Below are 13,197 nucleotides of genomic sequence, written 5' to 3' on the forward strand. Positions count from 1 at the left end.
GAATATTTTACCATTATATAATCTATCTGATACCTTTTAGTATCTCCAGGGTTCTTCCATGTATACAACCTTCTTTCATGATTCTTAAACCAAGTGTTAGTTATGATTATGTTGTGCTCTGTGCAAAATTCGACCAGGCGGCTTCCTCTTTCATTTCTGTCCCCCAATCCATATTCACCTACTACATTTCCTTCTCTCCCTTTTCCTACACTCGAATTCCAGTCACCCATGACTATTAAATTTTCGTCTCCCTTCACAATCTGAATAATTTCTTTTATTTCATCATACATTTCTTCAATTTCTTCGTCATCTGCAGAGCTAGTTGGCATATAAACTTGTACTACTGTAGTAGGCGTGGGCTTCGTATCTATCTTGGCCACAATAATGCGATCACTATGCTGTTTGTAGTAGCTTACCCGCATTCCTATTTTCCTATTCATTATTAAACCTACTCCTGCATTACCCCTATTTGATTTTGTGTTTATAAACCTGTAGTCACCTGACCAGAAGTCTTGTTCATCCTGCCACTGAACTTCACTAATTCCCACTATATCTAACTTCAACCTATCCATTTCCCTTTTTAAATTTTCTAACCTACCTGCCCGATTAAGGGATCTGACATTCCACGCTCCGATCCGTAGAACGCCAGTTTTCTTTCTCCTGATGACGACATCCTCTTGAGTAGTCCCCGCCCGGAGATCCGAATGGGGGACTATTTTACCTCCGGAATATTTTACCCAAGAGGACGCCATCATCATGTAATCATACAGTAAAGCTGCATGCCCTCGGGAAAAATTACGGCTGTAGTTTCCCCTTGCTTTCAGCCGTTCGCAGTACCAGCACAGCAAGGCCGTTTTGGTTATTGTTACAAGGCCAGATCAGTCAATCATCCAGACTGTTGCCCTTGCAACTACTGAAAAGTAGGAAGGGTAATATGCAAGACACAGATTACTCCTAAAACATCGTGCACAAATTAATAAGAGTGAAAAGCTAAGTGCGTTATATGTAACAGAAATGGGAAGGGGGATGGCAAAAAATAGACAGGCCAGAAAATGAAAGATGTAGAAAACTAAACTGGAGTTAAGAAAGGAGTAGTTACTGTGAAGAAATGCTGATACGGAAGGAATTAACTAAATTAAGGCCAGGTGGATGGTGAGAACCAAGGACATGTTGTAGTGCTAGTTTCCACCTGAGGAGTTCTGAGAAACTGGTGTCTGGGGGAAGAATCCAGCTACACACCCCTGTCCACAGGAGACCTGCTAACAAACAACAGTACTTACATTTTGACAATTGCCATCCTTTCCATGTCAAATGTTCACTCCAATACAGCCTTGGTATTTGGCGCAAACATATTTGTTCGGATGTAGACTCTTTATGGAGATGCACCACCACTCTCACTTCAGCCTTCTCTGGACATAACTATCGCAACAGCCTAGTTCAAAAGCAGATTTATCGGCCATCATATCAAACCCTGGTACTGCTGAACCCTCCAAAATAAAACTTCGAAGTACACCTCTTGTCACCCAGTATTATAGTGGTCTCGAATGTATTAATCAGCTGCTTCGACAAGACCATGACTTCCTAAAACCTTGGCCTGAAATGAGATCCATTCTGTCTGAGATTTTGCCCATCACGCCTAGAATAGCTTTTCGTTGCCCCTCTTCCTTTGCCTTCAACTCTTCTGCCAGAAGAAGGAGCCACTGGCTCCGAAAGCTTGCAAAAGTTAAACCCGTTTGTCTGTTTGTTCCCCTGCTACCACTTGATGAGTAGATTTTTTTATCTATCCATTTACGTTATACTATATAGATAGTTAAAAAGTCGATCCCACTGCTGAGGACCTCTCCTTGTGAAGTCATTATATATTTTTGCTAGATGTGTCTTGAAATGAGAACTGCTTGTAGGCTGTGGGAAATGCTATTGATTTTGGTTACTTGGCTATATCAAATGAAAGTTAACATTTGTCACATTTAGTATGAATACCAGTGCTCACCATTTTAAGACTATAAAGATGAGAGTAAAGGAATTTTGAAATTGTTAATAATATCTGGCAAGTTCATCACTCAGTGTGACAAAATTTATGTGCTAATTGTTTATGCTTGCGATAACTAAAATATGCTTATTTAAGTGAATAAATCAGTGCCATTTGATAATAATGAGTGTTTTTGGTGCGGAAATGATTTTTGGGAATGTTACCAACATCTTTGGTGCACTATAGAGAAGACAAAGCCTCATTCACCGAGTCAATTCCATGTACGCAGTTTCAGAATTAAAATGTATTATGGCCTTTTTGTTTGAAACAAAGCTAGAACTTAACCATAAATCTGTACTTACATAGCTCAGTGAATGGTATATAACTGTTTCTGTTCATATTACTTGGTTACTACCTGTCTGTCAGTAAACACCGTAAAGCACTTGGTAGTGAATAGGGTTAAATTATCTTCCAGAGGGGTCACCAAATTACATTTCAGAGTGGATAACATTTTGTGACGCAATACTTAATTGTAATATTCTGCATAATTCTCTATTACTCTCTGTCATACACTTCCACAGCAATAATTAGTTATGATTATCTTTTGTAAATCTGCACATGTCTGCACTCAGTTAAACAGAAATGTAATTTATTATTTACTTTAACATAATTCTCAACTGCAGGGTCGCACAAAATGAAATTACGTTTTCTCACGATAGGTCGGCGAGTTGGCAATGGAACTGTGGCGCCGAGAGATGATAATATCCACGGAGTCGCGCCTCATCCCACAGTTGCTGGCAGCGTACGCGGCCGACCGTGACGGCGATAGCCGCAATTCCGACGCACTGGCGGCAGCAGTGCGCTCTCTGGTCGCTGTAGAACAGTTTGCCCCTGCCTCGAATCGCGATTCGTTGCACCTCTATAGGACCATCTTTGAGAAAAGGTATGGGAAAGTCACATTGTGGACACTGGTTTGTCATTAATAGTTACCCACAACTACTCTTGATCATTCGTTGGGCAAATGTAGTGGCTGCAGAACAACTTTAGAGAGGTCTGAGATGTTCCCAACCTGCTCAGACTCCCGAGTTAATTCGAATGGGCCAGTGTGTGTATCCAGCAGAGAGTATGGTGTGGCTGTAAGCTTCTTATGGTATTGCTAATAACTGTACTGACTGCTGTAGACAGCTGAGAAGAATGTATGCAACGGTTAAGGTGGGGAGCAGGAAAACAATCCTTTCCCCACTCACTTCTGCCCCCAGATGCTCACGGTCAGTGATACTGACCATCTGATTGCCAGTGTCATTGTTTTTCTTTGTTCTCCATTTATGGTCTCTCATTTTCTTTTATATTTTATGTACAGCTTGCCAGACTGGTACTTGAGCACAAAACTTGATACACTGAGTAAGGGCATTGCCCATTAGAAGCAAGGCTCTGGGTTGGAGTCCTGGTCCGCCACAAACTTTTGACATGTTAGGAAGTCTCAAAAACAGCACAAACTCCCCTGCAAAATGAGAGTCATTCTGGCATTTCAGTAGTTGCATGCGGAGTACTGGCAGGCAGACTTTCAGGATAGAAAAAAAATCAAAAACTGGAAGAAAGTAGGCATGAGAAGAGAAGGAACAACATTCTCAAAGAATAAAAGAAGTTTGGGCCCAAAGGAAATGGCAGTTAAAACCAAAGAAGCAGAAACAATGTTGATTTATCATACAATCGGAAAGGGTTATTCAAAGTAAATTAATAAAACTGTTATTCCTAAAGCTACTAATGGTGTTACACACAGCTGAAGAATTTTACTGACATTTTTCCAGAAATGTCAGTAAAGAAGTGAAATGAATAGTGTATTCACATGATTGAACCTCATTGAGTTAGTCACTGTTAGAATATTGACATAACTGCATTTGTGAAAATGTGTTTAGAATGGGACACACTCTTAGCTCCAGAGTTGATCACACTGTTCGTCTTACTACTGCATTCCCGCGTGCGTGTTCTGCTCAACTGTGGGGGGGGGGGGGGGGGGGGGGGGGGGAAATGGCAGCTGCTGTGGCTACCAGCAGATATCCCAATGAGCATAAGGATTCGGCCATCACGTGTACAGATCAGGGGCACAGGCCTTTGTCATAGAACAGGACTTTTTGCCAAAAAATGGAAACTTTATGTAGTACAATTCCTTGTATTAAATTGTAGACTTTAATATACCTGGGCTGCTGAAGCACGTCACTTCGAAGTCACTCCCCAAGTGCCGAAGAGTCGGTAATATAACTAGCAAATAAGTGAGTAATGCGAGGTGCCACATCTTCTGAACCGATAACAGCACCGAACAAAAGCCGGTTCCGCCGTCGACGCTACCGTGTTGTCGGCTTCTGCGTAAACATTGTATGTTAGTGCGCGAACGCCTACTGTTGTGTTGTGTTACCGCCTCGACTACAGTTTTTGTTTGTCAAACAATCTCACCAAAACAATGTCGTTCACCGAGCAACAATTCGCTGCGCCGTGGAGTGCCATTAAATAGTAAGGCATTGGAATTGCTATGAAGGACGTGTGAGTTCTACGAGCAAAAAAAAGAATTTGTTTCTGTTCGTGGGCATGCGTCGATTCCTGCTGATAAAGTTTTAGAGCGTACCTCGAAAACTGTAGGGCTCGGTTAAAGAACAGTTATAAGGAAAGGGGTGCTGCTTCAAGACTTACAAGACAGTGAAGTAAACTGTGTGGAAGAAAGCCCCTGCGGGAGAAACAGTGGGCTTTTAAGTTCTCAGGGAAAGAAAAAAAAGCAGCCTCGTCCTGTTACAGGTATTGATTCTTTCGAATCTGCTGCAATTCGTCGGCACATATACAGATACTATAAAAGGAAAGAATACCCCACAATAGTGAAGCTGCTAATTTCTTTAAAAGAAAGTGAGCTCCTCCCAGAGGGGAAAACATCACTTAAGATGATATTAAAAAGTATTGGCTTTTATTTTAAAAAGCTAGATGGACGAAAACTGTTACTTGAAAAAGCTCATGTCATTGAAGCTCGTATCATTTCCTTACACAAAATTGTAGGAGAGGACATACATTCTGTCATATGGTTAGACGAAACCTGGGTCAGCGCTGGAGAATCAGTTGAGAAATGCTGGACAGTTGATACTCCGAATAGCGGTGGTCATCATCCGACAGGGAGAGGATCCCAATTAATTGTGGCCCATGCAGGATCTTCATACGGCTTTGTGCCTGAAGGACTTTTAGTTTTTCGATCTAAGAATACCTTTGACTATCGTGAGGATATGGACCACCCCACGGTTTCTGCAGTGGTTTAAAAATTTGTTGCTCCAGTTTAGTGTTCTGACAGTGTTTGTGATGGACAATCCATCATACCAGTCCGTGATTTTAGATGAAACTCCCACCACTAGTGACCGTAAAGAAACTATGGTGCAATGGTTGCAGGGAAGAGACATTGCTGCGGACATGAGCATGACAAAGCTGCCGTTATACTTGCTCGTAAAACAAAATAAGTCTGTGATGCCTAAATACGTTGTAGATGAAATTGCAAGCAAACAGGGTCAGTTGATAATTAGGCTGCCACCTTATCACTGCCATTTTAATCCAGTTTAATTGGTTTGAGTGAAGTCAAGGCATACATTAGAAATAACAGTAAGAATTTTACTGTAACAGAAGTGGGAAGACTGCTACATGAAGGTTTTGCTACTGCAGACGCTACCTCATGGAGGAAAAAAATTGACCATGTTGCTAAACTCATAAGAGAAGCACAGACTATAGACTGCATTATAAATGAAAACAAACAATTAATGATTTCTCTTAATGATGATGATGATGATGATCATGATGATGATGAAGACAATGGTTTTGGCACCACTTCCGATGATAGTGAAGGAGAACTGGATGGAATTGCGCCATTGACATTGTAAATTGGCAAGTGTAAATGGTTACATAGGGCGTATACGACCCGGGACAACCAGGAGATCCGGGAAAAACCCGGGAGTTTTTTCATCCGGCAGAAAACCGGGGAAAACGCGGGAACTTTTTAGAATTCCGGGAATGTTTCATTGTTTTAGTTTTCAGTTAAATTTTTGTGATTTTGACTGGTAAGAACCAATACTCCAACAAAGGATATTTCTGTACCCCGCATCTGCAGGATATTACTGCAGCAACAAAACATTAACAAGAGGAAGAAAAAATGAAAATAAAACTTAAGTCGCAAAGGAAATCCGCCATATACAACAACAAAACATAGTGCTCATACAAGCGTCTGCCAACAACAAAGTGTGTCAAAGGCTTAGAAAGACTATGCAATGATTCAAACGACAAATTGCCTCCGATGAGCGTGACATGACAGCTGTTGACATTATATTCATTTGAGCAGTTGCAGGTGGGCTCTTGTGCCTGCACATTTGAGTTGCCTATGGGTAGTTCCTTCTCCTGCGTCTGGCTACAGATGTGTGGCTGGGCGCCACTATCTAGTATTGCCCAGTTCAGAAATATCGTAGATCTGGGGCTGATGCACAGAGCAGTCTGAGTTGTGGTGGGGAGGTGGGTAGTCTTCACGTGACCCGTGTTTACATGTAGTGATTTTGCTGTTTCCTCTTCATTTATTACTCTCGCATCAAATGAAAACAAAACGGATTTCTGTGGTTGCGAGCTATCAAATGAATTAAAATACGTTCGCATAGTTACGGAAGGCTAAAATATGTTATCATTTTAAGGTTTTATTTCTACCTTTCTGACAGTCAAGCATTAGTCACCTTGCAGAACAATGAAGTTATTTTTGTCGCTTTGCTAAATATATTTGGCTTTCATTAATCTTTTGCACTGAGGCAGGTAAATTTATTTGAAACAAAGTGTTTAATTTCACACTGTTGGCTAGTTTCAACTGTTCGCTGCATTTCAAGTGCACGTTTTCCATCTCCTACCTCACGTGGCATTATGCCATAATAAAGAACCAAACATGAGATAATACAGTACCGGTATTCAAGAAAATTTACATCCGAATCTGGACATACGAATGTGCACTTTAAGCCCAATTATGCATTTTAGTGTGGTTCACGAAATTCCGATGAACTTGAAGTGTCCTCTGACGTCTTGTTTCTTTTGTGACGTAGTGCAAAATCTTTTAATGTTTTACGCATTCGAATATACGGGCTTCCTGTGTCATCATAGCTGCGCAAGAGCGGTGGCGCCTGGTATCTGGCGCTCTCTGGCAACTGCTGAAATGAATCGGTTTCTAACAGGTCACGGGAAAACATTGCAGATGGTAGTTTGAAAAGCGTTACTTTCAAAGTTAATTTCCTTTTACACAAGATGAACTATGTGCGAGAATGTATGATGAATTTCTTAAATCGCAGAGCGTTTGACTCTCAATTAAAAATCAACTCTTTGAGGACGACCATCTAGAAGAATTTCGAGCCCAGAAGATCAGACATTTGCGTCATTATTAAAAATTTTACTGGCACATTTGTGTAATATATCTTAAAGTGTAACACAAGCAAAAAAGATCATCATTATATGTGGAAGCTTAGCTTCTCTTGCAGCTTATTAATCCTCGAGACTATGATTATATGTGAAACCTCTGTTTTTCTTGTACCAGTACTATGTATATTAATTTAAACCATCAACTTTTCTTATTTGTGTGTTCGCGCGACTTAAGAGTGATCTTGCTATTGGCTGACTACATCACGTGTCCTGTGCTGTCTTCAGCTGGCGAGATCACGTGACATTAGCTATGACTGTCTTACAAAAGCACGTCGCAATCTCGATTTCAATGCCTTGTAAAGTAACATGCGGTGTTTGGTGGAATTCGAATTTGTACCTTCGTAACACGAAAATATGCAGCGTACGTGTTGCTGCTGCACAAGATCTTTCCAAAATGTGTTTTTCCCCCCTCAGTTTCGTTTTCTAGAGTGCCGGGAAATTCCACGTCGGTGTATAAAACCATAAACATTCAAAAGACTGATAAGTTTTAGAGTGCCAAGGAAAAGTATACTCTCACATAACACGGGGAAAAATGTATTTTCACCCGGGAGAAAGTGTATTTTCAACCAAGAAATCTGGGAAAAATCTGTGAATTTCTTTTTCTTGTCCATGTATACACCCTGTTACAGATTTAATTCTTTCTCTCTGCAATAGGGTAGGTTATGCATGTTTTGCTTTATTTATTTCTATGGTGTGCATCAGCTTCCTGTTGACTTTATGCCCTAGGTTCCTGCTTCACATTCTGTAGACCTCCACATCCGGAAAAGAAATCTATCCGTTGTCTTTTATTTCTAGCATGAATTGTATGTTTGTGTGTAAGCTGTTTGAGGGGCTTGTGAAATCTGCATAGTTCGATGACAAATGTGTCGTCTACGTACCGCAGCCAGCAGTGAGAGCACAGTGACACGGAACGTAATGCATTTTGTTCGAAGGGTTCTGTGAATATTTCAGCTGCTACAGGTAAGAAGGGGGAGCCTATAGCCATTCAGTCTGTTTCCTCATCAAATTTGCTTTGCCAACTAAACTACAAAACGCAATCTCCCTAGATCACAAATTACTGGTTGTATTTGCTCCTGTAGGATGTTGATGGTTTCAGCTATAAGCACTTTGGTAAACAAAGATGTTGTGTCACAATTGACCATAAGATCCATAGTTAACTATTTGCTGTCACTGTATAAGCTCAATGAAATGCGTAGGATCCTATTTTTGTCATATGATAGGTGGATGAGTTGATTGCATTGACTACCAGTCTTAAAGGACAGCCTTCCTTCTAGACCTCAGTTACTCCATTTATTTGTGGTGGCACTGGAATTTTCAGCACAAGGCCCCAGCTGTCGCACCATTGATTTTGGAACTCTTAAGCACGGCTTGCGTCTGCCTCACTGTGGTCACTGCTAAACAAAGTTGCCCAAAAGGGGCAGGTGGATATGGTGGTTCATTTCCAGAATGAGCAAAATCATTCTGTATATACAAGATATTTAATATCTATGTTTTTGAATTCTGATACAGCTACTGATTTACAGTGAAGTTTCCTGGAGGGTGTGAATAATTCGAATTTGTCACCTAAGAATATAATTCAAATTTCAATGGATGTCCCAAATATGAACTTGAAGTTATTGCATGATTTGGCAGCATTTCTAATCAGTGAAGAAGACAATCAACCACAAATGTTTCATTGTGGCACTTGCTCACTTCATGTAGTGAATGGATCTTTCACTTATTTCACACAGTACACTTCAGAAGAAGATGAAAAGTGTAGTGTGTACACTCTTTAGCAGATTTCTTGCTCCATAAATGTTCTGCCAGTAAAACATATTCTTTGGTTCACATTTCCCATTTCCTATAACATTTTCTGTGCAATGGTTTCAATTTCAATTGTTCATAATCGTAATACCGAGGTATTTTGTTAAACTGACAATCTTTAAATTTGTGTGATTTATTGTGCCACTAAAATTTACCAGAATTTTTTAGTACTCATTTGGAGAAACTCATACTTCTGTTTGTTCAAGGTCAGTTGCCCCTTTGTGCACCATACAAATGTTGTTGTTGTTGTTGTTGTTGTTGTGTTCTTCAGTCCTGAGACTGGTTTGATGCAGCTCTCCATGCTACTCTATACTGTGCAAGCTTCTTCATCTCCCAGTACCTACTGCAACGTACATCCTTCTGAATCTACTTAGTGTATTCATCTCTTGATCTCCCTCTACGATTTTTACCCTCCACGCTGCCCTCCAGTACTAAATTGGTGATCCGTCGATGCCTCAGAACATGTCCTACCAAGCGGTCCCTTCTTCTAGTCAAGTTGTGCCACAAACTCCTCCCCAATTCTATTCAGTACCTCCTCATTAGTTATGTGATCAACCCATCTAATCTTCAGCATTCTTCTGTAGCACCACATTTCGAAAGATTCTATTCTCTTCTTGTCCAAACTAGTTATCGTCCATGTTTCACTTCCATACATGGCTATGCTCCATACAATTACTTTCAGAAATGACTTCCTGACACTTAAATCTATACTCGATGTTAACAAATTTCTCTTCTTCAGAAACGCTTTCCTTTCCTTGCCATTGCCAGTCTACATTTTATATCCTCCCTACTTCGACCATCATCAGTTATTTTGCTCCCCAAATAGCAAAACTCCTTTACTACTTTTAAGTGTCTCATTCCCTAATCTAATTCCCTCAGCATCGCTCGAGTTAACTCGACTACATTCCATTATCCTCATTTTGCTTTTGTTGATGTTCATCATATATCCTCCGTTCAAGACACTGTCCATTCCCTTCAACTGCTCTTCCAAGTCCTTTGCTACCTCTGACAGAATTACAATGTCATCGGCGAACCTCAAAGTTTTTATTTCTTCTCCATGGATTTTAATATCTACTCCGAATTTTTCTTTTGTTTCCTTTACTGCTTGCTCAATATACAGATTGAATAACATCGGGGAGAGGCTACAACCCTGTCTCACTCCCTTCCCAACCACTGCTTCCCTTTCACGCCCCTCTACTCTTATAACTGCCATCTGATTTCTGTACAAATTGTAAATAGCCTTTCGCTTTCTTTGGGATTGGAATTATTATATTCTTCTTGAAGTCTGAGGGTATTTCGCCTGTCTCGTACATCTTGCTCACCGGATGGTAGAGTTTTGTCAGGACTGGCTCTCCCAAGGCTGTCAGTAGTTCTAATGGAATGTTGTCTACTCCTGGGGCCTTGTTTCGACTCAGGTCTTTCAGTGCTCTGTCAAACACCATATAAATATCTAACTCATTTTGTAATTTGTTTTGATCTCCTGACAACTTTACTAGATGGTAAATGACAGCATCATCTGCAAACAGTCATAAGAGGACTGGTCAGTTTGTTTCCTAAACCATTTATGTATATTAAGAACAGCTGGTTGGATATTCCAGGTATAACTTCAGTTTCGTTAGGTGACTTCCCTTCAGTTACTACAAGCTGTGACCTTTCTGGCAGAAAATCTCACATCCAATTGAACAGCTGAGATGATGCACTGTAGGCCTTTAACTAGAACATTTGTGTATTGAGCTCACATTGCTGTTTTTTAGGCTGTTGGAGGCAAGTGCCCAAGTCTACCGGCAGAGGGCCGCCAAGCTCCTGCAGCACGGGGACGCAGCACACTACGTGAAGGCCGTCTCCGCCTTCCTCAGGGAGGAGACGGAACGAGCGCGCCGCCTCCTGCACCAGACATCCGTGTCGCGTTTCCGCCAGCGCTGCGAGCAGCACCTCGTTTCGGATCACCTGCAGTTTCTTCAGGTGCGCATTGTGTTCCAAATTATTAATTTAAAAAATTATAACCATTCCAGAGAGCAGTTTCTGTGTGCTTTCACTTAGCAATCTCTACATGTCAAATACACTTCTGTTAATAGTAATAATAAATGAAGAACCATAATTTTCTCTTCTCCTCCTCAATATGACCATTTAATAACTGTGTGTAGTGTAAGTATCTTATTTATTTTTTGCTCTGTCTGTATTACTGAAGGCACAGTATGCATTCCCATATGCAAGTTGCCTGTATAACGGCTTCCAGGGGCAACAAAAATTTGGTTTTAAATATTTTGTGTAGTTATTCACAGAATTTAAAAATTTAAGATGCTGTCATAATCTACTCATCAAGAGATATCCTCTTATATTAAAAAATTTATCACAGACAGCCGACCGGAGTGGCCGAGCGGTTCTAGGCCCGACAGTCTAGAACTGCGCTACCGCTACGGTTGCAGGTTCGAATCCTGCCTCGGGCATGGATGTGTGTGATGTCCTTAGGTTAGTTAGGTTTAACTAGTTCTTAGTTCTAGGGGACTGATGACCTCAGAAGTTAAGTCCCATAGTGCTCAGAGCCATTTGAACCATTTAACACAGACAAGGCAATGTAATTGACAATGTCAAATGACTGGACTTCATTCTTCCATTGTTTGAGAATGAGAGCACTTAGTGACTTATAACAAACTTCACATATAATTTCAAACCCTTAAAAAAACTTTTTCTCTCTAAAATGCTCCACAAAATGATGAAAGGAAAAAAAGCTTATCACTTACTAAATTTTTACTGTTCATGCAGTAAAACGACAGAGTCAGACATGTTGTTTTAATTTATTACTTCTTCACTATTAACTCCACTCTCAAAACAGTATTTACATGTATCACTGAATGTACCTGCAAAATTATATCATTGTGCAATACATAGTTCAGGAGATATGGTGTCATAAACATTGAAATTCATTAAAAATAGCTTTTGCTCAAAATGGAGCACAAATTATCTTGTTTACATCCATCCAGTGTTTCGTAATGATAGCATTTAGTGACTTTCAACGAACTTCAAGCATAATTTCGAATCCTTCTTAAAATTTTTCTTGCTTACATGCTTAAAGGCTACATTTAATACATTAACTCATTTGTATAAAGTAATGAGATGTTTTATAGGTGAGAATTTGATCCTTTAAAGCAGGGTTCTACAAACATTTTAGTGTATGGGCCACACTAGCTCTTCCATGAAGTCCCAAGGACCAAGTACCTGATTTACAGTAGTCTTTTTCTCTTGAGGCCTGATACCCTGGTACTTCCTGGGACTACTCTATACAATTCAGAAGCTTTTGTAATGCTTGCCACTGCGGCCAGTCTTCCTGAGCTGGTACTGCAGTAGTCATTTGCAGTGAACAGCTTATTGTTTGACCTTGAAATATGGCATCCCGGCTAAGACACAAGTTGAAAATATGATCACTATTTTTTATTTACTTAAATTTGCCATATTTCGTGACAGTACCTTTTCCGTTAGACGTTTGCAAGGCGATATTAGTCTTGGCTTCAGTTGTCTAAGTATGATTCCACAATGCATCTATGTCAGCTGCAGAAATGACGTGGTTCAACGTGTTTCTCTCATTTTGGTGTTTCAAATACAGTTTCTTCAAATGTAGTTTCTTCTTTTTAGTTAATACAAAAATAATAGTAACATAATTCAAAATTATTTATGACTGCGACCTTCACATTGTTCTTCCGTCAACACACACCAAGAGTTAGCTGCCGACTGACTATAGTCAAAGACGACTCCAACGTCAAAGATATTTTACACAACACACAAGCTTCCACTTGTAATCAGTCTCTTTGCTATTCTTCGATACATTTTCTAATAGTAATCAATATGCTTTTACTCTCAAAAACAGAAGTAAATTAACATATAATAAGACAAATTATAATAAATTCTGACAAAAATATAAGAAAACATTTACAATTCGGTATCGACAAATACGGTAAAAAAAAGAA

At 40.0% G+C, this 13,197-nt stretch overlaps 1 protein-coding gene across 1 annotated transcript in view; it reads left to right on the top strand.

Moving 5' to 3' along the window:
• LOC126428115 (cullin-2-like) overlaps positions 1-13,197 on the top strand; it is a 133,010-nt gene that overhangs the window by 48,952 nt on the left and 70,861 nt on the right. The window contains exons 4-5 of the mRNA XM_050090018.1: positions 2,689-2,912; positions 10,990-11,197. Coding sequence (XP_049945975.1) covers positions 2,689-2,912; positions 10,990-11,197 — 432 coding nt within the window. The remainder of the gene's footprint in view (positions 1-2,688; positions 2,913-10,989; positions 11,198-13,197) is intronic.

This window comes from Schistocerca serialis, chromosome 12 (assembly GCF_023864345.2).
Source record: "Schistocerca serialis cubense isolate TAMUIC-IGC-003099 chromosome 12, iqSchSeri2.2, whole genome shotgun sequence".
In the NCBI taxonomy this organism is placed as follows: Eukaryota; Metazoa; Arthropoda; class Insecta; order Orthoptera; family Acrididae; genus Schistocerca; species Schistocerca serialis.